The sequence below is a fragment of the Hypanus sabinus genome, chromosome 27 (assembly GCF_030144855.1).
Source record: "Hypanus sabinus isolate sHypSab1 chromosome 27, sHypSab1.hap1, whole genome shotgun sequence".
Taxonomy (NCBI): Eukaryota; Metazoa; Chordata; class Chondrichthyes; order Myliobatiformes; family Dasyatidae; genus Hypanus; species Hypanus sabinus.
Genome location: NC_082732.1, coordinates 31,343,034 through 31,366,789, shown reverse-complemented (window position 1 = coordinate 31,366,789; position 23,756 = coordinate 31,343,034). Strand labels below are relative to the sequence as shown.

The 23,756-nt window shown below is 44.0% G+C and overlaps 1 protein-coding gene across 1 annotated transcript in view; it reads left to right on the top strand.

The window, feature by feature from the left end:
- The first annotated feature begins 4,623 nt into the window (after positions 1-4,623).
- The window catches only part of si:ch211-251b21.1 (uncharacterized protein LOC571720 homolog), a 40,824-nt gene continuing 21,691 nt past the window's right edge, over positions 4,624-23,756 (top strand). Inside the window, exons 1-5 of the mRNA XM_059952163.1 lie at positions 4,624-4,732; positions 6,677-6,770; positions 7,515-7,587; positions 13,524-13,555; positions 18,201-18,260. Coding sequence (XP_059808146.1) covers positions 7,533-7,587; positions 13,524-13,555; positions 18,201-18,260 — 147 coding nt within the window. The 5' untranslated portion in view covers positions 4,624-4,732; positions 6,677-6,770; positions 7,515-7,532. The remainder of the gene's footprint in view (positions 4,733-6,676; positions 6,771-7,514; positions 7,588-13,523; positions 13,556-18,200; positions 18,261-23,756) is intronic.

Below are 23,756 nucleotides of genomic sequence, written 5' to 3'. Positions count from 1 at the left end.
ATAGACGACGCAGTAGGGGGGCCCAGCACAATCATCCACTATTTAGAACGCTTTCGGGTTCTGAATAGCCACAATTGTACTGCACACTCTGATCCAGAGGCAACATTCCCAGACTAGTGAAGGTGGAGAAAACCTTTCCCACATTGTCCACGGTTCGTTCCTGCTGAGTTGGTGACAGGATGAAGGGAATGAGGAGACACGAAACAGTTGGAATTCTTGGTTGGGTTTCAAGAAGCAAATGCATGGGAGAAATGTGCAGGAATGGGGAAAAAATCATTGTGTGAAGGGTGAGCCACAGGAACCTTACAGACTATAAACATAGGAGCAGAATTAGGCCATTCAGCCCATCTAGTCTTCTCCACCATTCCATCATGGGTGATTAATTATCTTCCTCAAACTTGTTCTCTTGCTTTTTTTTGTAACCTTTTATGCACTTTATAATCAAGAACCTATCAACCTGCACTTGTAAATATACACAATGACTTGGCCTCCACATCATCTGTGTCAAAGAATTTCACAGATTCACCACTCTGACTAAAGAAATTCCTCCTTATCTCTGCACTAAAGGGGCGTCACTGTATTCTGAGGCCTCTGGTCCTAGACTCACTCTCTATTGGAAACATCCTCTCTATGTCCACTCCATCTAGGATTTTCAATATCAAGCAGGTTTCAATGTAGTCCTCCCTCATTCTTCTAAAATCCAGCGAGTACAGGACCAGAGCCCACTGCAGTAAGGTCATTCTCAGTGAAAAGTTTAATCTGGCTACTTGTTTGATAGAGAATTGTAAGCCTTTCAACATGATGGGGTAATCTCTGATCTGCCTCACTTCCAGCTCCTTGCAATGCCCCACATCCCTCAGTTCAGCCTCATACCCTCACCTCCTTTGGTCCCGTGCAGCAATGCTATGCGAAGGGCTGTGCCAATTCACCAGCCTATGCACATTTAACCAAATGCCCTCAGCTCTGAGTCTATGCACCCTTCTGTACTCTGTGCATACCTGCCTCTGTACTATATACATACCTGTTTGTACCCATCCTGTATGCACACAAGCATTGAGTGTGCCATGTAATTCATGCTGCAAATGTGTTTCTGCCTATACTGTATAATGACATACCTGCACCAAATGATTCTGTAATGCAATGCCAGCATTGAATCTACATGGCTACCTGTGAATGTGTTCATACCAAAGGAGAGGGTACTCAGATAATGCCCATTGGGCATTTGTTCTTGTGATGTGGGCTACAGTGGAAATGCTACTTTGATTTATCAACGGTATCCAGGATTGCTGAGGTGTGAACCCTGCTGCTTTTATTGCCAATACCTCATCCAACCAGACCGATCTCTTGGATTCACGGAAGACCCTCAATTTCCCTACCCAGCTTAGAAAGAGGAAACCAACCCGAGTCCCACTACGTCCCTGTAATTGCTGCGGGAAGCGTGGTGGTGCATTGATCAAACCTGGTGGGATTGCATTTGAATGATCATCCAGACGAGATATAAACCAAATGGGTAGGGGACCCATTACGTCAGACAGCAGGTCAATGACAGGGGCTGGAGCTCAGTCCTTGTGCCAGACCTTTATTCATGGATTCAAAGTGTCATGCAACACAGAAACAGGTCCTGCAGTCAGCCAAGCCACCCTGTTCAGCTGTTTCCTCCACATCCAAACCTGTGTCTACCCCGTACCCAAACCTGTGTCTACCCCGTACCCAAACCTGTGTCTACCCCGTACCCAAACCTGTGTCTACCCCGTACCCAAACCTGTGTCTACCCCGTACCCAAACCTGTGTCTACCCCATATCCAAACCTGTGTCTACCCCGTACCCAAACCTGTGTCTACCCCGTACCCAAACCTGTGTCTACCCCGTACCCAAACCTGTGTCTAACCCGTACCCAAACCTGTGTCTACCCCGTACCCAAACCTGTGTCTACCCCGTACCCAAACCTGTGTTTACCCCCTATCCAAACCTGTGTCTACCCCGTACCCAAACCTGTGTCTACCCCGTACCCAAACCTGTGTCTACCCCGTACCCAAACCTGTGTTTACCCCCATCCAAACCTGTGTTTACCCCGTACCCAAACCTGTGTTTACCCCCGATCCAAACCTGTGTCTAACCCGTACCCAAACCTGTGTCTACCCCGTACCCAAACCTGTGTTTACCCCCTATCCAAACCTGTGTCTAACCCGTACCCAAACCTGTATCTAACCCGTACCCAAACCTGTGTCTACCCCGTACCCAAACCTGTGTCTACCCCGTACCCAAACCTATGTCTACCCCATACCCAAACCTGTGATTACCCCTATCCAAACCTGTATTTACCCCCTATCCAAATGTGTGTTTACCCCACATTCAAACTTTTGCAATGCCCATACCTGTCCGAACTTCAGATAACCGTTTAACTGCATCAGCTTCAACCACTTCCTCTGCTGGCTCGTTCCATGCATCCAGTGCCTGTCATATTCAATCTTGCCCTTGAAATCTCTCTCCTCTCACCTTAATCCCATGCCCTCTGGTTTGACAACCCCCACTCCATGATCTGGGAAACACTTGTGGCTATCCACCCTACCTACAACGCCTCAATATTAAAAAAGTCCATAAGGCCATCCCTCAGCCTCCTTCCCCTCCAGCAAAAGTAGTACCAGCCTATCCAGTCTCTCCTCATTGCCCTCAGTCCAGCAGCGTTTCTGTGACTCTTTTCTGCTCTCTCAAGCTTAGTCACGTCCTTCTTACAACAGAAAATTGATCTCAGGGTTGTATATGGTGGCACTTTGATGATGAATTTACTTTGAACTTCCACACTGACCAGAGCTGCACGTAATATTTCAAATGTGGCCCAACCAACAACTTGTACAAATCTGGTCAAATAATTTTGTCATCCTCCTCTTTTCCCAAATACAAGTTTGTCCTTGTCACGTGTCTAACCAATTTTCGTCTGAGAATTACTGTCCAATTGGCTTCCATCATAGTTACTTAAAGTTGGCCAGTGGTGTAGTGGCATCTGCACCGAACTGCGAGGTGAGTGGGCCGGGCTTGAATATGACCAGCTTTCCTTGCACGCTTTCTATCCGTGCTGGGTTGAATGAGCAACCCCACCTTGAAAAAAAATCACACAGACAAAAATGCTCAAGAAATGGCCAAGTTGCCGCCCGATGCCCCAAAAGGCACAGCAACACTGACTCAGAAAGGAGGAACAATTTAGAGGGGCTGAATGTCCTCCTATTCTCCCCGGGAGATAATCGGACAGAAATGAATTGGTCAGTGGCATTCAGTTGTGTGCTTGTGCAGCCCGTTCTGTCGTCCAGAAAAATGTTCAGTGTCATTCCCTGCAGTGAGTCAAACACCGAGTGACTCTGTGCCAGCTACAGAGCTGAAACACTGTCGCTTGTTGTCCGACAATGCACAGACCAGTCCAGATCAATCAATCTCAATAAAGAATTAACTCTCAGTTCACAGGATCCCCAGTGAATTTCCACTTCTTTTATTGCAAGCTCTGGCTCTCACTCACTCTGCCCAAGTGCAATGCATATTACTGAACTCGTGCACAGGTACCTGCGTTTAGTCTGTAAAGTGCTTGTGGGAGCAGTTATGCAGAGAAAATTGACACAGAGCCACTTGGGGCTTTGGGAAAGATAGCCAGACTTAACTAAAGAGGAAATACCTCATTGAGGGAGGGGTTCGAGGGAGGGAAGGTCAGGGCGGATTGGGGGGGGGGGGTTGAGACAGGCCTGAGAGGGGGGAGTCAGAGGTGGGGGCATCAGTGAGGGGGGGAGTCAAAGAGCGAGGGGGTTTGAGGGAGGGGGTTACAGAGAGGGGGAGTTAAAGAGGGAGGGGGTTGCGAGGGAGGGAGCTGGAGCAAGGGGGTTGAGAGCGAGAGTGTTTAGAGGGTGTTTGGATGGAGGGTGTTTAGAGGGAGGGGTGAGAGGGAGCAAGAGGAGAGGCAGGAGCAGAGACAGTGAGAGGGGGTGCAAGAGGTAGTGATGGGAGTGCTGAGAGAGATGGTTTTCGAGGGGGAGTGGAGGGAGGGAGCAGAGAGAGGGTGGAAGCTATAGGAAGTGAGAGAAGAAGAGAGGACCCAAGAGATGGTGAGAAAGGATGTGAAAGAAAGATGGAAGCCTTCTCTATTGAGCTGAGGAGTGCAGATGTGTTCAGTTTAACATCTCTTTGGAAACGCTCCTTCTTTGGAGCGAGGCCTGAACCCGTGAGCCTGAGAGGATTGCTGAAGAATAAACCTTGAACGGTATGTTACACAATAATTCTGCTACTGGGAGATCCGTCAGTGTTTCGCAAGAGCACACATATGTCTCCACTCTCAGCTAACCTTTCAAAAGCACCTTTCACTCTCATTTACTTTTGCATTGATGGGGTTCAACTGTGTGCCAACTTATGCCACATGAAGACATTCTGAATCCTTCCCACAGACCATAGTTCATGAGCTTTGGAGAAAACAAAATCAGGATCGAACCCAAGTCAGTTTCTCCTTGTTCCCAAACTAATTTAGTATTCAGCAATCTGGGTAGTTGCTAGAAAGTTCTTCCATTGGCTCCTCCCAGGCATGTGAAACCCTTCCTCAGCCCCTAAACACCCCTCATTTTGATCTCAGCCAATCATTTGTAGATTGGACTGCTCACAAAACAACAGGAAAGATAAAAGTAATCCACAACACCAGACCACAGAAAAAAGCACGTTGGTGAAAGCCAGGAATTTGCAAGCTCCTTCTATCAACGTCTGAGTAAGTTAATGCTGATTTCAGGGACCCATAATATCTCTGGGAGCTGAGGAAACACAGATAATTAACTTTTAATTAAGTTTGTGCAAAATCCTCTCTCTTTCCTTTCTTTGGATTGATATGTTGAAAGGTCCAAGTATAGTAGGGGGGAGAGGAGGGTGAGAGGGGGTAAGAGGGAGAGGGGGAGAGAAGAGAACAGAGAGCAAGTACTGAGAGAAGGAGGGAAAAGAACAGAGATAGAGGAAAGGAGAGAATAGAAAAAGGAGAGAAAAAGAGAGGAGAGAGAAAAAAGAGGGGAAGAGTGAACAGAGAGGGAGAAGATGAAAATAAAGAGGAGAGGGGGAGAAGGAGAAGGTGAGAACAGACAGGGAAGAGTGATGAGAATACAGCAGGGGAGAGGATGAGTGTAGAGAGGGGGAGAAGTGAAAGCCATCCGTCCTCCCCCAGTTTTCTATTCCTGTGCCTCCCGGCACTCACTAAACTTTAGTAAATCACTGTTGAAGTCGGAGGATGTTGGCTTGCCCTGTGCATGTTTAATCAGTAACATCTGGATCCCCACAGCTCTCCAAGCAATTGGAATCAGTTCACTTGTTTATTTTTGTGCAGCTAATAGGAAGAAAAACTGCTTTTATTAACCGAGCGCTGCTATCCTGAATATAATTTATCTTTTTAATTCCCCTGCAAGACGGTCGGTGCATCTAAAAGTCTAGGTTGCAGCAGCTCGTTGAGATAGTGTGTTAACCACTTTCTCTGGCAGCTCAGTAGAGATTGTGTGTTAACCAGTGGAAGGATCGGAGTTCATCCACACCTCACGTAATTAACTGGCACTCTCGACCCTGTTGGTGTTGGACTAGTAAACCCAGCCTCTCCAGCATGAAACTCAAGACTCTGTGTTACCCTGTTATTTAAACTCTTACGGTCAGACCCAAGGGTTTCCTCCATAGTAGGCAGGTTAAAATCTACCTTCAATGGTCTTAGGACTGGGGTGATTAATGGGTGATTTTGCAACAGACCACATCTGAAAAATGGGCCCCTGTGATCCCAAAGTACTCCCTTATTGTTGAGTAAGAAGGGTGGCATGTTACCAACATTTTAACTCAACGATATTCATACTCAGCAATGCATAAGGGAGTATGCTGAAGATAGTACTGGTGAACATGCCAGGTTGTCCTACTGGGAGTGGTGAAGTATTTCTTTACATAATCAACCATAAGCAATGGTCGCGTACTCTCTGAAACGGGAACAGTGCAAGGGAAATGGGACTTTCTGGACGTTACTTCTAGAGAGCTGGAATAGGTATGAGGGGCCAAATGGCCTTTCTTTGTAATGAAACTCTGTGAATCTGTGGTATCCTGTTTTAATGAGGTCGGTTGAAATGTTCTTCAAGATGGCGGGAGACCACCTCCTACTCGCCTTTGACGAGCATTTTAGGATTAAGAATGAACAGAGAGAAAAGACAGATCCTTAACTAACATCTCACCCAGCAGGTGGTGGACCTGACATTGCAGCAGTCCTGTAGCATCGCTCCATTTAAAATCAGCTGTCACCCAACCCAAAACCAAGGACAATTCCTCTGAACCCAGTCAACATGTCAACATAGTAAATATAAGTTAACTTATGATGAGGAGGAATTTCTTTAGCCAGAGAGTGGTGAATCTGTGGAATACGTTGCCACAGACGGCTGTGGAGACCAAGTCAATGGTTATGTATATCTAAAGCAGACGTCGATAGGTTTTTGATTAGTAAGGGTGTCAAAGGGTGCTGAGAGAAGGCAAGTAAACGGTGCAAAGAGGTATAAAAAAATCAGCCATAATGAAATGGCAGAGCAGACTTGATGGACCAAATGGCCTAATTTCATGGCAAGTTATAATATATTTGTATAATGCACAATAATTAAAATCTGTCAATTTGATATGTATTCAGACAACATATGTATTCTGTATATAGACTGGACAGGGAAAGAACTGCAGGTGCAATTCCATTAATACTGGTGAGGCACTTGGACTTTTACAACAGGCCAACGGGATCACGGTCACTTTGGGTAAGTTGTGTTTATTTTACAAGTTGGATATAAACTTTCAAAATGCCCTTCTAGGTATTAAACACTTGCCTTACTGAATAATGAAATGAGGTCTCGGGTTTGCTGGTTAATAACATCACAGAAGGGCAGTTCCCGACTGCAGCAGCTAGTCTCTCGTGCCTCTAGCAGTCCTTTTTGGCAGTAAGTTCACACTCTGCAATTCAATGCAGAGTAACCTGTGCCACTTTCAACAGAACGTCCCCCAGGAGCCAGGGCGCACGGCAGGAGCTGTGCAAAGATACTGGAAGCAGAATCCTACACCACCCAGGAGTCTCCAAGTCTCCTTCCCACTGATGGGTTATTTTCCTGCTCACAGAAAGCTGCAGTAACTCGATGGAGGGGAATAAACAGACGACGGTTTGGGCTGAGACCCTTCTTAAGGACGAGAAAAGAAAGGGGAAGAAGTACCTGAGTACCTGACCTGCTGAGTCCATCCAACATTTTGTGTGTGTTGCTCTGGATTTCCAGCATCTGCAGAATCTCTTGTGCTTATCCCAAGTTTCACACTCCCTTTCTTGGCGTAGTAGGAATTGGATCAATTGTTGTGCAGGGTGGTAAACAGCCTCCAGTGCCATGTTTGTAATGATTGTGCAAATTGTTCACATCAGACTGAAAGGACAGAAGAGCTTTGACCAGCCAAGCATAGGGCTGCTCCACCCTGGGTAATAATCCTCTTTTTATTGAATGTGTCCTTTTTCCCAACAGACTCCAACGAGGAACAGTATGAAGCTGCTGCTCTCTTTGGTTCTGCTGCTGCCCTTCCACACAGCTAAGACAGGTATGACACTAAAATCTTGCAAGCTGCGGGCTTTTGAGTTCAGGCAATAAAGTTCAGCTTTTTGAAATGGTATTTGCATTTCTATCGCACTCTTCGTCTCAGGGCGTTCTAGGGCGTTCCAGCCAAGTCCGTACTTTAAAACCATTGCTGCAAAGTAAGAAACACAATAGCTAGTTGACATACAACCAAAATCCCACCAACAATTATGTGACGATGAACAATAATCTGCCTTTTAATGTGGTTGTTGGTTGTGGCTTGCCCTGCTCTTCTTCAAAGAAATATCATGTATTCCTTTGTGCCCATCTGATGGGGTTGAAGGGGCCTTGTCCAATAAAGGGCACCCCTGGCAGTGTAGCACAGCCACAGGCCCTGTGGATCCAACCATCAGCACCTTAAACAACAATGAGATGAATACCGGGCTTCTGCGCATGTGCAGTTCATGCCGAAGTCCAGGATTTACTGACAAGTTGAAGATCCTAACCCTGCCACGTTATCTCTGCAGCTGTTACAGCTTGCAAAACTGGGGCCAGGCTTTGGTGAACAATTGAGCTGTTGGACTTGGTCAGCAAATGGCAGCCACCCAGTTCAGGATAGGGAGTTGTGCCCCATTGATGTCTTTATGTCAATACTATCAATTATTACCAAATAATTGTTTATGGAGTAAATTGCTGGTGGGTATCCTGCATTATAACAGCAAAGCAGTCATCAGTCAGGATCCACTTTGGAAGTTTTGAGAAAAGTGCTTTATATATCTGTATATCTGTGCACTTGTAATTTCACCGTGACGCTGTAATTTCCTTTGGGGTCAATAAGGTATATATATTTCTAAATCCATTGAATTTCTTTAAGGTGGCTCTCCTTTGGGCTTCTGGGAGATATGGAGTCCACCCAGGGTATACTATAGCTTGTATTGGGGACGAGCCTGACCAAGAGATCAGAGTTTCAAAGGGAGACCATTTTGGAAACAGTGATCATAACTCCCTAAGTTTACAAATAATTCTAAGGATAAGACAGGACTTCATTGGAAAGTACTAAATTGTAGAGCTGCATGTTATTCAGGAGCTGGGGAGGGTAGACTGGGAATGTATGTTATTGGTAATGTGGGAGTCTTTTAAAGTCCATCAAGTCAGAATCACAGAACAATACGTTTCTGGGAGGAAGAAAGACAAAGATGACAATATTCAGGAATCATGGATAACAAGGAAGATAAAGAAAGCATCTACAAGGTTTAGAAATCTGAAATCAGACACAGCTCTTGAGAAATATCAGGAAATCAGGAGGGTTAAAATAGGCCACGAGCTATTCCTGATGACTATGATCAAAGAGATTCCAAAGGCATTTTATACAAATATTAAAAATAAGAGAGGGTAGGACCATTCAATGACAAAAGATGGAGTTTATTCCTGGAGCCAAAGGAAATGGGAAAGATACTAAATGAGCATTTCACATTGGTACTTATTAAGGAGAAGAACATGGACAAGAGAGAGATCAGGGATAAGTATGCTGATATTCTGGGGCACATCAAGAAGGAGATGGCATTGGGTCCCTTGGAAGAACATTAATGTGGAAGAGTCACCAGGGCCTGAAGGATTATGAGTAAAACAAGAGAGGAGACTGCTGCGGCCTCTTCGGTCACAAGTGAGGTGCCAGAGTGATGTTGTTCCTCTGTTTTAGAAGCACCTGTTCCCTGTGCTGTACCATTCCATGTTCTACGTACCACTGTGGTTAAGTTACTGGTTTATCAGCTAGAGTCCTTAAACACCAATCTAGGAACATAAGTTTGTATTCCGCCACAACAACTGGTGAATTTAAATTCAAGTAATTAAATAACTGTAGTTGTTCTTAAGTCAGAAACAGTAATCATTAAATGGCAGATTTGTCATTTAAAAAATCTGGGAAGGAAATGTACCATTCTTATCCAGTCTGTCTTATAAATGACTCCCGACTTACCAACCTACAGACTATCTCAGTTCAGAGGGACTCAGGGATGTGTGACAGACATAGGCACAGCCTGCAACATCCACACCTTTGGAACAAAGAAAACTTAAAGCCTAAACTTCTGCAGACCGCCGTCAGTCACTGCGGTAAAGATGCGAGTGGGGTTAGGCATGACACCTCTATAGTGGAATCGGCTCCTCTTATGGAAAATAACATCCCTTGGCTGCCCTGGTACCCTCAGAGTGGTATTGGGATTTTAAAAAAAAAATTTGTACTTACAGCTCTACCCAGTGAGAGGATTCTTGTTTGTCACCTTCTACAGTCTGGGCACACATAGCTGACTACATTACCTATCTGAGCTGAAGCCAAATGCAACACCCACCACACACCCTCTGCCTCCAGGAGCTCCTTATCCTTCAGTCTAGCTCCTCAACTGAAACGTGTGAAAATATAAGATCTCGCTGAGATTCTCAACATTATCTGATTCAAGGCAGTGAGGAAGCAATTCAAAGCAGTATTTAAAAGGAGCTTATTTTTCTTGAATGATTATTAATTATTCAGAATCTCAGCATGCTGGCTTCCTTTCTGCTCTTCATTCAATTGTAAGCTTCCTTCTTGGAATGGAGTAAAAGGCCTCCCTTGTTCAGTCTGAGCTGTTTTATCAGTTTTATTGTCAGGGGTTCTGAAGTAAGAGAGGGAGAGCACACAAGAGGGAGAATGTTTGAAGAGCGCCGCTGGGGGAAGTTCTTGAAAATGAACACCAAATACACAAGAGAGGACTAGTCTTTAGTTTCCTGCGGTGCCATAAGGCTGAGGGCTGACGCCTCTTCATCCAATCGCTCCTGGCACTCAAGTTATGGGGGGGGGGGGGGGGGTGGGTCAGAGGACATGCTTCAGTGGCCAAAGGCTGTGGGAATGGAATGAAACTCCTCTCTCAATGCAAAGTAATTTCTCTTTTCTCTACAGCGTGCATTTGCAGAAATCATAGTCAACGTAGATCTTTCAACAAGATCAACTTAATTCGATACATACATTGACTAGTATTGAGAATTTGCTGTGGTACGTTGGCATGACATGCACAAAATAAACAACATTGAAAAACTATAAGGAGTGGAGAATATTTTATACAAAGTATAAAGTTAGGGGTTAAAGTATGAAATAAATAATGCTTAAAGTCTTCACTGTCTAGCATAGTCATGGGGGTGATAGATACTGTCGAGGGGGTGAGCAGAACTAATTAGGATGGGTGATCAGATTTACCGCATAGGGGAAGAAACTGTTTTTTTTAATTATTTATTGAGATACAGTGTGGAATAGATCCTTCTGGCCCTTTGTGCATGCACTCCAGCATCCCCCTATTTAACCCAATTCAATTTACAATGACCAATTAACTGACCTACCGCTACTACATCTTTGGACCGTGGGAGGAAACTGGAGCACCCGAAGGAAACCCACACAGTCACGGGGAGAACGTACAAACTCCTTACAGACAGCAGCGGGAATTGAACCCGGGTCGCCTGCACCGTAAAGCATTGTGCCACCCTTTTAAAGTGGCATGAAGACGACTGACCTTTCGTACTTTGCGGAAGGGAGCTCCTGGAAAAGGCAGTTTGCAGGGCGGGTAGTGTCCACAATGATTTTTCTTGCCCGCTTCTTTGACCTGGATACGTACAAGAATTACAGCGAAGGTAGACTGCCTTCCTGCTGACCTGACAGTTAGCTGCAGTTCTCGTACACTGTGAGAGGATCTTTCCAAACTCCTGAGAATGTTTTTTAGAAAGCAACTTCCAGGGTTTATGCGGGCAAAAAGCATTTAAAATTTCAATTGGCTCTAATTATTTGACACACCACAATGCCGTGGGAATCTCCAGCTCTGGAGAACTGGGAGGGCCTGCCGTGCTGATTGTGGGATACCATGTATGTGGCCAACTGCTCCCTGACATCTCAAGGCCTTTTCCCCTATCTACAAGGCACAAGTGAGGATCATGGTGGAATATCCTCCACTGTCGGTGCAGCACTCAGCTGGGTAGTCCAACAACATCCAGGAGGAAAGCACCCCACTTGACTGGCACCTTACCCAATCCTATAAAAAACCACTCTTCCGTAGCCATCAACAGAGCGCACTTGACGAGGACTTCAAGTTCACGGGAGCACAGGTTCCTCTCCATATTGCACAGCATCCTGACTTGGAAATACCTTTCCATTTATTGCCATTCTTCACCGGAAGTTCATTGCTCTTCCTTTAGCGTCACTGGGTTTAGGTCCCGGATCTCCCTCTCCAATACTGGTGTGTGCATGCCTTTATCAGAAGGACTGTAGTAGTTGACCATCACCTTGGCACAACGGTTATATTAATATCATTACTCAGCCAGCGACACAGGTTTGAAACCTACCGAGGTTGAAAGGACTAGATATGGTGGATGTGGAGAGGGTGTTTCCTGTGGGGGTGTATACAGAACTAGAGAACACAACCTCAAGATTGAGGGCCGACCCTTTCGAGCAGCTGTAAGGAGGATTTTTTTAAAAGCCAGAGAATGCTCTGCCACGGACTGCGGTGGAGGCCAAGTCTGTGCATATATTTAAGGCGGAAGTTAATCGCTGCCTGATCGGTCAGGGCATCAAAGGATATGGCGAGAAGGCAGGTGTACGGGGTTGAGTGGGATCTGGGATCAGCCATATTGGAATGGCGGGGCAGACTCAATGGGCTGAATGGCTTAATTCTGCTCCTATGTCTTATGGATTCCACTGCTGTCTGTAAGGAGTTTGTATGTTCGCTCCATGGCCGTGTGGGTTTCCTCTGGGTGCTCCGGTTTCCTCCCTGTTCCAAAGACGTATGTTTAGCAAGATGTGGGTATGTGACGCTGGTGCTGGAAGTCTGGTGAACACTTGTGGGCTGCTCCAACACATCCTCGGACTGTGTTAGCCTTTTACACAACGGACTGTATGTCTCAACGTACAAGTGACAAATAAAGCTAACCCAGTCGTAAAGGCATTTAGGGACGGGTGTCAGGTTAAGGTGACAAGAAGAAGCTTTAAAGGGGATCTCTGGGGAAAGGTGTCTGCCATCCCCATATCTTTCTATCTATCTCTCTCTCTCACACACACACACACAGTCCAGCTGAGTCTGAAACTTGGTGTCACAGGATGCGATGGAGTCAGATGCAGCCATGGCATTTAAGATTCATTGAGACAGGTACTTAAATAGATAAGGTCTGGAAAAGATAAAAACTACTGCATGCAGAAGATGGGTGTGGTGAACTACATATACCTATCTGGACACGCCCCCCCGCCCCCCGCTGACTGCTCCTGTGGCTCCTCCCACAGACCCCTGTGTAAAGGCGATTGGAGGCACTGCTCCTCCCTCAGTCTCCAGGATGTTGTGTGATGGTCTCTTGCTGCTGATAGTGCTCTCTCTTCCAGCTAATAAAAGCCTATCTCTCGCCTCACATCTCCGAGAGTTATTGATGGTGCTTCAATGGGTACGACATAGAGGCTGCTGTTTCACTCTACACCTTTGGGCAGCCAATCAAGCTAGGACAGTGCTGATCCACATGACACATAAATTCCAGGTCTGATCCCTGGTCTTCGCTGATTTCAGAGCCCTCTGATGGAGCTCACTACCTATTGAAATAAAGACAAAGGGAGTTAGAAGGGTGGGGTGGAAAAATGAGGGGAGACACAGCTACTAATTATCATACAGCTGTTCCCACTGTCTTATCAAATCAGAGCAGCATTTTGCTTCGTCCGGCCACACTTCACTAATTATTTCACCTGGATAAGGACAGGGGTTTAGAATCATAAGCACAGCAGATTCCGGAGACAATGGAAATCCAGAGCAACCAGATCAACTTTTAAAAGCATAATCCTTAGTTCCGGACGAGACTGAAGTACAGAACTAAGTCGTGTAATAAGTTACTTTGTGCATTTCATGTTAAAATGAATGCTGTTTAAAAAATAAAAAGCATCTTTTGTTCATTTTTGTCAACATAATTTCACAGGTGCTGTGGAAAGTCGTGACATCCTTCCAAAGGTTAGTATGTTATTTAACGTACGTTCTCATGGCCAATAGTATTACCAGATCTTCTGTATTTGAAAAATATATACAGACATCAAGTTTTATATTACATTATATATACATATATTCAGCAGCTACATTATTAGGCTGACCATTATATCAGCTCATTAATGCAAATATCTAATTAGCCAATCATATGGCAGCAAATGATGCATTAAAGCATGCAGACATGGTCAAGAGGTTCAGCTGATGTTCAGACCAAACAGTGATCTAAGTGACTTTGACCATGGAATGATTGTTGGTGCCAGACAGGGTGGTTTGACTCTCTCAGAAACTGCTGGTCTCCCAGGATTTTCACACACAGCAGTCTCTGCAGCTTACAGAAAATGATGCAAAAGAAACAAAACAAAATCATCCAATGAGCAGCAGTTCTGTGGGCAAAAATGCCCTGTTAATAAGAGAGACCAGAGGATAATGGGCAAACTGGTTCAAGCTGACAGAAAGGCAACAGTAACTTAGCAAACCACATATTGTGCATTTCTGAATGCACAACTTGTCGAACCTTGAAGTGGATGGGCTACAACAGCAGCAGGCCACACCAGGTTCTACTCCTATACCTAATAAAGTGTCCACTGAGTCTACAATACTTTGTCCATTCAACCTGGCTCTCCAAAAACTTATGAGGGGAGCAATGTTATTTTCTGGGGAGATAAATATGAAGGTGACACTTATTGTGGAGAAATGTAAGAAGATATATATTTCATTCAACCAATGAAGGAGACTGTGCCCATCTATACACAAGAAACTGTGAGAACAGCCGAGCAGGAATGCATCAGAACTTCCATAAATCTTTGGTAAATAGAAGGATTTGTTTATAAAGCAGTGAGAGAAAGCATATCCTCTATGGTCTGTGCACTTATGCATGGCCTTCTGTACAAGATGTCCTGAGACAGTTCTTCACAGGACTGCTTCCAACCAAAGTTTGTCATCTAGGCATTGAATGATTCAATTGTTAGGTTGATATAAAAATGAGATCAATCAGAGGTGGGGTCTGAGATAAGGAAAGCAAAGAGGGATACGGATGGAGATCTCAGAGTCTAGGGTTCTATTGCAGCGACAGCCTCTCACTCAATGTCAGCGAGACCAAGGAGCTGATTATTGACTCCAGGAGGAGGAATCCATGAGTCAGTCCTCTTCAGGGAATCAAAGGTGGAGAGGGTCAGCAGCTTTAAATTCCTTGGTGTTATCATTTCTGAGGACCTGTCCTGGGCCCAACACCTTAGGTACAATCACAAAAAAACCATGGCAGTGCCTCTACTTCCTTAGATGTTTGCAAAGATTCTGCATGACATCTAATACTTTGACAAACTTCTATAGACTTGTGTGGTTGCATAAAAGGCTGGTATGGAAACACCAATGTCGTTGAAAGGAAAATCCTACAAAATCTAGTGGATATGGTCCAGTCCATCAAGGGTAAAGCCATTCCTGCCATTGGGCATAGAGCGTTGTTGCAGGAAAGCAGCATCCATCATCAAGGACTCCTACTATCCAGGTCATGCTTTCTTCTCACTTCTACCATCAGGAAGAAGGCACAAGAGCCTCAGGACTCACACGAACAGGTTCAGGAACAGTTATTACCCCTCAACCACCAGGCTCTTGAAACAACTGGGATAAATTCATTCAACTTCACTTGCCCTATCACAACACTGTTCTCACAATCTATGGATTCACTTTCTTCATCGCATGTTCTCGATATTTATTGCTTTTTTTCCTCTCTCTTTTGTATTGGCACAGCTTGTTGTCATTTGCACATTGGCTGTTGGTCTGCCCTGCGGTCTTTCATCGACTCTATTATAGTTCTTGGGTTTACTGAGTGTGCCCAGCTGCAAACAAATCTCAGAGTTGCAAATGGTGACATACGTACTCTTTGATAATAAATTTACTTTGAATTTTGAACTTTTGGGAGTCGAAGTACAGAAAGTGGGAAACAGCTGGGAAGAGGGTGGTGGGAGGTGAGGGAAAGAAATGGAGGAGCACAGAGGTGTGGAATCAGATTGGAGGTGGTAAGAGAGCTAGGAAGGATAAGATCTAATGAAAACAAAGGTAATGTAATCAAGGTGTTGCAGACTGGAGCCAGTGCAGCTTGTTAAGCATAGTGTTGTTTAAAGCGGATGATGCAGGAGACAGGTACAAAGCTTGTAGCAACTAAGCAAAGCAAAACCTCTGCAAGTCATTGATGGAATACTGTGGAGAGCTCAGAATTATTTAAACACACAATTATCCCCACACTCAGGCTTTAGTTATAAAAGACGTTGGAATTATTTCATTTGTGACATTGAAAGTGATGACATCCTTTAGAGCTGCTCAACATTAGAAGAGGACTAGGCAAATTAAAGTGGTGAACTATTTTCACTGGCCCCCAAATGAGTAATTATAAGGAATAGGTATTCTCAATTTTAAAGAATGGAGGAGGAGGTTAATCAAAATATTTAACACAGAATAAACAGGTGGACAAACCTAACAAAAATCACAGTTCTTATTTAAACACAAGAAAGCAGAAGCAGGAGTAGACGTCAGACCTGCCTCACCATTTGGTGTGATCATGGATGACGTAAAGCCAGGCCTCAACTCCTTCTGTATCACATGCCCATGGCCCTTAATTCCTCAATCTTTGAAAAAATGCTCCATCTCAAGTAAAACATTTCTAATGGTAAACATGAGAAAGTCTGCAGATGCCAGAAATCCAAAGCAATGCACACAAAATGCAGGAGGAACTGAGCCCAATTTATGGTGGGTTTCATCAGTGTAGAGGAGGCCGCACCAGGAGCACTGGACACCATAGACAACCCCTGCAGGTTTGCAGGTGAAGTGGAGCCTCGCCTGGAAGGACTGTTCGGGGCCCTGAATGGAGGCGAGGGATGAGCTTCTAATGAGCTCACTGGGGTAGAGGATTTCAGAGATTTACCAACCTCTGCAGGAAGAAATTTTCAGGTATATTAGTATTTAAGTACCAGCCCCTGATCATGAATCAATGCCTCCCTCATTTGAGACTTCCCCTCTTCTTAGGATCTTGTATTTCAATAATTTCCACCTCCCCCACCCATTATTTTAAATAATGAAGAATAGAGAACCCCAAATTTATTCAGCTGCTTGTGATTGGATAATCCTCTGATCTCAGGAACTAGCTTGGCAAATCTCCTTAGACTGCCTCTCGTACTACTGCATACTTGCTTGGGCAAGGAGACCAAAATTAAAATGAACTGAAAAGTAAAATTAATTTTAAATATGTACTTGTACAAGGGATACTGGGAAAAGGCTGTGCACTAAGAGCCAGCACTGGAACAAGGCCCATAAACTGTGCTGTAAATTTCCATGAATCTATGAATAGGTAATTTAAATATTTATATAGTTCAACTGAAGATTATCATCTCAAGTTGCATGTTTAACAAAATCAGAGAATTGCGGCAGAGAAAATGTGCTTACACCTACTGTGCCTCTGCCAAGTCTTTGAAGGGGTTATTCAAATAATCTCTTTGCCCTGTCCTTTCCCTGCAGTCCTGTGATTTTCTTACTTTTCAAACTCTCATTTCAAAGTTATTATTGAACTTCTTCCAACTGCCTCTTTGTCTGAGCATACCAGATAAAAGTTATTATCCATGTGTACAATTTAAAATTTCAAATAACCTTGAACATCAATGCATAAAACATAATATTCTGGTAGACTTGTTATGCCACGTGTGAATTAGTTAACAGCATACTGTGGATTGACAATTGCTATTTTTCCAAACAACTTGATTCAAGAAGGTTGCTCTTCATGACAGTGCAGAGGGGATTTTCCTAACTCATTTCAATTCCACTGGGTCATGGGAAGAAGGATTAAATCCTTCAGTCACCCAGTAGAACAGTTATCAGTGTTCTCACTTGGTGAGGGGAATGAACAAGCCTGAATCCGAGAAATTTTCATATTTTCTGGTTGGCTGCCGGTGACTAGTGGTGTTCCACTGGGGTCTGTGTTGGGACCGATTCTTTTTCACATTATATGTCAATGACTTGGATGACAGAATTGATGGCTTTGCTGAAAAGCTTGCAGATGATACAAAGATAGGTGGAGGAGCAGGTGGTTTTGAGGAAGTGGAGAGGACTTGGGACAGATTAGGACTTCAGAAACACAGACTGATTAGGAGAATGGGGAAAGAAGTTGCAGATGGAATACAGTGTTGGGAAGTATATGGTCTTGCACTTTGGTACAAGAAATAAAAGTCTAGACTATTGTCTAAATGGAGAGAAAATTCAAAAATCTGAGGTGCAAAGGGGCTTGGTAGTCCATGTGCAGAATTCCCTAAAAGCTAATTTGCAGGTTGAGTCTGTGGAGAGGAAGGGAATTCATTAAGAAGGCAGAAGGTTGGGGCTGAGAGGTAAAATGGATCAGCCATGATGAAATGGTGGAACAGACTTGATGGGCCAAATGGCCTAATTCTGCCCTTGTATCTTATGGTCATATGGTCTAATTTTAATCTCTGAACTCCTACATCACCAAAACGAAAACATCGCACTATTAAATCTCTCCAGCCACCTCCCTTGTCAGAAGAGATTAGAAACTTTCACAAGATGCTTGACAATTTGCTCACTCATTTAAAAAACTCTTGTTATTTCTCAACAGATTCCAGAAAGAGAAAAGCGGGAGCTCTTTGAAGAGCCTCTGAAAGTGACCACTATTCTGGTAATGTATTTTTCCACAGTTCACCTTTAAGCATAGTGTGCAAACCTGTAAACTACAGCAATCACAAGCCATACAAATATGTCAAAGAGTAATAAACAGCATTTTGCTGTCCTAAATAATTTTGCTCTAGAAGAGATTCGAGGTGAAAGCCTTTCACCTGTTTCTGGGTCAGGTTCAACCCATGATCAATGGAGCAAGATGAGGTTTGTAGGGAGCAGCAAAGTTTGTGTGTAAAGTGCCCAAGGTCAGCTCCTCGTAAAGGATGAACAGCAAGATGCCGTCACTAACCTGGATAGAAGGAAGTCTGCCGTGAATCATCTTCACACGAGCAATTTTACGTGAGCCTCATCCACCAGAACCCTGAGTGAGAAAGAAGCAAAGGTGAACAAGGAAACAAATTTTTCATCATCAGTTCCGAGATGGATTCGTTGACAAGTCTCCAGTTAGGTTAAATGCATTGGTCTATTCCTAGTACTGTTGTTTTTTTTTTGAGAAAGTGTCCTAGGCCTTTACTTTAATAATAGAATAACTTGCATCATGTGTTACAGCTTAATAACAGTAGAAGGCACTTTGGTCTATTATAAGATGTTTGTACTTTATTTTAAACTATGAATATATATTCAAGGCTGGCATATTCAGAGCCATTCAGACATATGAAGCATGGTTACAACTATCACCTTTTAGATGAGACATTAAACCAAAGGTTTCACCTGACTTCAGACAAGAATGTCTATTAGACTTAGTGCTAATAGATTAAGTCAATGTTTATCAAAGGACATTGACAAGGAAGATTATCTAGAAATAATAATGTTGTGTTGTGTTGAAATGGGTCACTGTGTTTACTTACTTCACAACAGTTACACATGAAAGTATTCAATTGATTGTGTGCAGTTTTGGGCTCCTTATTTTAGAAAGGATATACCGACATTGGAGAGGGTTCAAAGAAGATTCACGAGAATGATTCCAGGAATGAAAGGGTTACTGTATGATGAACGTCTGGCAGCTCTTGGACTGTATTCCCTGGAGTTCAGGAAGATGAGGGGGGAATCTCATGGAAACATCCGAATGTTAAAAGGCCTGAACAGATTAGATATGGCAAAGTTCCTTCCCATGGTACAAGAGGGCACAACTTCAGGATTGAAGGACATCCATTTAGAACAGAGATACAGAGAAATTATTTTAGTCAGAGGGTGGTAAATCTGTGGAATTTGTTGCCAAGAGTGGCTGTGGAGGCCAAGTCATTGGGTGTATTTAAGGCAGAAAGAGATAGGTTCTTGATTAGCCAGGGCATCAAAGGGTATGGGGAGAAGGCAGGGGAGTGGGGATGACTGGAAGAGTTGGGTCAGCCCATGATCGAATGGCGGAGCTGGCTCGATGGGCTACTTCTGCTCTTATATCTTATGGTCTTGTAAAGTATCTCTGACAATAAGATATCTATAGACTCAGGCCCTTCAGTCCATCCGGTACATGCCGAACTATTATTCAGCATGGACTGGATGGGCTGAAGGACCAGAGGAATGAGATCCCCTCTAGCCAGCATCACGTTAGCCAATGTGCAGTTGCTGGAGAACAAATTGAAGGACCTAAGGGCAAGATTGGAGGGAAATGAGGTTTTGTTGTGTTGGGTGTTTAACCGAGACATGGCTTACTCATAGTACACCAGATACAGCTATCAGACCTGAAGGCTTCTCGATACACTGGGTGACCAGACTGCTGATTCAGAAAAGGCAAAATTTAGGGGTGTGTGTTTCATGATAAACTCTCTGTGGTCCTCCGATGTGGCTGTTTTGTCGTACTTGTGTACTCCCAACCTAATGATCAAGTGCAGACCATTCTATTTACTGAGAGTTCTCTCCGTGATCCTGACCACAATTTACATACCACCATCGGCCAACTGCAATCAGGCACTCAAGACACTGCATATTACCATCACCAAACAATAAACAGTCCTCCCCAATGCATTTCAGTTCATAGTTGGGGATTTCAGTCAGGCTTTTGAAGAAATCTCTGCCCAATTACCGTCAGCATATACCCTGTAGCATCAGAGGTCCCAATACACTACCCACTACTATACTATGGAAAGGAATGCCTACCATTCCATGCTCAGACCATATTTTGGGAAATCTGATCACCTACCTGTCCTTCTCCAACCTGCATACAGCCAGAAGCTAAAGAGCAAGGCTCCAGAGAAAAAAAAACACATCAAAGAGGTGCTTGCAAGAGGCAGACAAGCAGCTGTGGGATTCCTCCAAGTCCTGGACCAGGCCTTGTCAAGGAATTGTCTGAGGATCTGATTGAATACACAACAGTTGTCACAGACTTTTTAAAGAAAAAAAGTCATAGATGAGTATGTCCCCACAAAATCTTTTAGAGTCTTACCCAAACAGAGGCCCTGGGTGAACCATGAGATTGCAATTTACTGAGGGCCAGATCAAAGGCATTCATTTCTGGCGACGAAGTAAGATACAAGAGGTTCAGATATGATTTAAAGAAAGCCAACTCATAGGTGAAGTGACAATTCTGGACTAAATTTGAATCACTGAAGGATGATTGAAAGCTGTGGCAGGGCTTGAATGCTTTCATTCCTTACAAAGTGAAATCAAGCGACACACGTGACAACAGGGCTTCACTTGCAGATGACCTCAAAGCCTTCTATGCTCACTTTGAGCATCAAATCATGGAGGAAACTTCATGAACTCCCACAGCCCAGATGACCCTGTGATTTCAGTTTCTGAGGCTGATGTGAGAGCATCCTTCAGGAGAGTGAACTGAAAGCATCCAGCCCGGATGACGTACTTGGCCAAGTACTAAATACTTGTGCTGATCAACTCCAATTTGCTTACCGGAGCAATAAGTCCACAGCAAATGTCATCTCATTGGCTGTTCACACAACCCTGGAATATCTGGACAGCAAGGCTGCATACATCAGGATGCTCTTTATCGATTATAGCTCAGCATTTAATACCATCATCCCCTCAAAACTAATCAAAAAGCTTCACCTTGTCCTCAGTACCTCCTTGTGCAATTGGATCCCAGATCTCCTCACTTGTAGACCAATCAGTTTGGATTGGCAACAATACCTCCTCCATGACCTCCATCAGCACAGGTACATCACAAGGCTACGTGTGTAGCCCTACTCTCTACTCACTTTACACCCATGGATGGGTGGCTAAGCACAGTTCCAATACCAGATTCAAGCTTGCTGATTATACCTCTGTTGTGGGGCATATCAAAGGTGGTGATAAATCAAGATACAGGAGGAAGATTGAAAATTTAGCTGAGTGGTGTCATAACAACAACTTCTCACATAATGTCAGTAAGGACAAGAAACTGATTGTGGACCTCAGGAGCGAGAAACCAGAGGTCCATTAACTAGCTTTCATCAGAGGATCAGAGGTAAAGAGAGTTCACAACTTTAAATTCCTGGGTGTCACTATTTCAGAGGACCTGTCCTGGACCCAGCAAGAAATGCAATTGAGAAGAAAGCACGGCATTGCCTCAGCTTCCTTAAGAGTCTGCAGAGATTCAGCATGACATCAAAACCTTCTATAGATGTGTAGCAGAGAGCGTATTGACTGGCTGCATCATGGCCAGGTATGGAAACACCGATGCCCTTGAATGAAAAATCCTACAAAAGGTGGTGGATTCGGCCCAGTACATCATGGTAAAGCCCTCCCAACCATTTAGCATATCTATGTGAAACTATGTTGTAAGAAAGCAATGTCCTCACACCTGGGCTCTTTTCTCACTGCAGCCAACAGGTAGAAGGTACAAGAGCCTCAGGACTTGCACCACCAGGTTCAACAACAGCTACTACCCCACAACCATCAGGCTCAAAAGGGGTAACTACACTTACTTGCCCATCCATTGAGATGTTACCACAAGCAATTAACTAATTTTAAGGACTCTTTATCTTGTTATTTATTGCTATTTATTTATATTAGCAGTTTGCTGTCGTCTGCACTCTGGTTAACTTTCATTGATCCTGTTATTGTTACTATTCTCTACTATTTCACTCGCAGGAAAATGAACCTCAGGGTTGTATGTAGTGACATATATGCACTCTGATAATAAAATTTACTTTGAACTGGCTGCTGTGTTCACTGAGATCTTCAACTTCTTGCTTCAGCAGTCTGAGGTACCAACTTACTTCAAGCAGGCTTCAATAAGACTAGATAAGAAGAACTGGTAATATGTTTCAATGACCAACATCCAGTAGCACTTACATCCACCGTGAAGAAGTGTTCTGAGAGGTTGGTGATGAAATATATCAACTCCTGCCTGAGAAGCAACTTAGATTGGCTCCAATTTGCCTACTGGCACAGCAGATCAACAGTATCCATATCATTGGCTCTTCTCTCAACTCTGGGATATCTGATGTATACATCAGAGAACTCCTGATCGATTAAAGCTTGGCATTCAATACCTTCATCCCCTCACAACCAATCAATTAGCTTCAAGACTTTGGCCTCAATACCTCCTAATGCAATTGGATCCTCGAGTTCCTCATTTGTGCACCCCAGTCAGTTCAGGTTTGCAACATCTCCTTCACAATCTCCATCAGCAGGGGTGCATGACAAGGCTGTGTGTTTAGCACCTGCTCTACTTGCTTTACACGTGGCTAAGCTCAACTCCAATGCCGCATTTAAGCTTGTTGATTCCACCGCTGTCACTGGCTAATCAAAGATGGTGACGAATCAGCATATACGAGCATAATTGAAAATCTGGCTGATTGGTGTCACAACAACCACCTCTCACTTAACGTCGGGAATATCAAGGAGACTTCAGGAGGAGGAAATCGGAGGTCCGTAAGGCATTGTTCATTGGGGATTTTAAGATGGAGAGGGTCAGCAACTTTGAATTCCTTGGTGTTATCATTTCCTGGGCCCAGCACATAAGTGCCATTACAAAGAAAGCACAGAAGCACTTCTACGTCCTGAGAAGTTTGTGAAGATTTGGCATGGCATCTACAACTTTAACTAACTTCTATATACAGTATGTGTGGTGGAAAGTGTATTGACTCATTGCATCACAGCCTGGTTTGGAAACACCAATGCCCTTGAACATAAAATCCAACAAAAAAGTAGTGAATACGGTCCAGTCCAATGCAGGTAAAGCTTTCCCTTCCATTGAGCACACCTACAAGGAGCACTGTCATGGAAGAGCAGCGTGTGGGTCAAAGAACCTGTTCTTGTTCTGTACTGTTCTCTGTTCTGTGATTAATTTCTGAGGTGCTTTTAATGTCTTAGAGGAATGAGTTAAGAATTACAAATGCTGAACACAACTGGGTGGCAAGCCAAACATTTACACCCACAGGCCAAAGCACGGGATCAAACAATGAGATGCTGCTTACAGATTGTAAGAAACAGGCCTGTATATTCATTTACAACCTTAGGATGCATTTTCACACACAACAGATAATTTTTTAAGTGCAATCACAAATTGTAAGAAGCAATATGAGCTCACACAAACAAACATGCGATAAAACCATCAGAC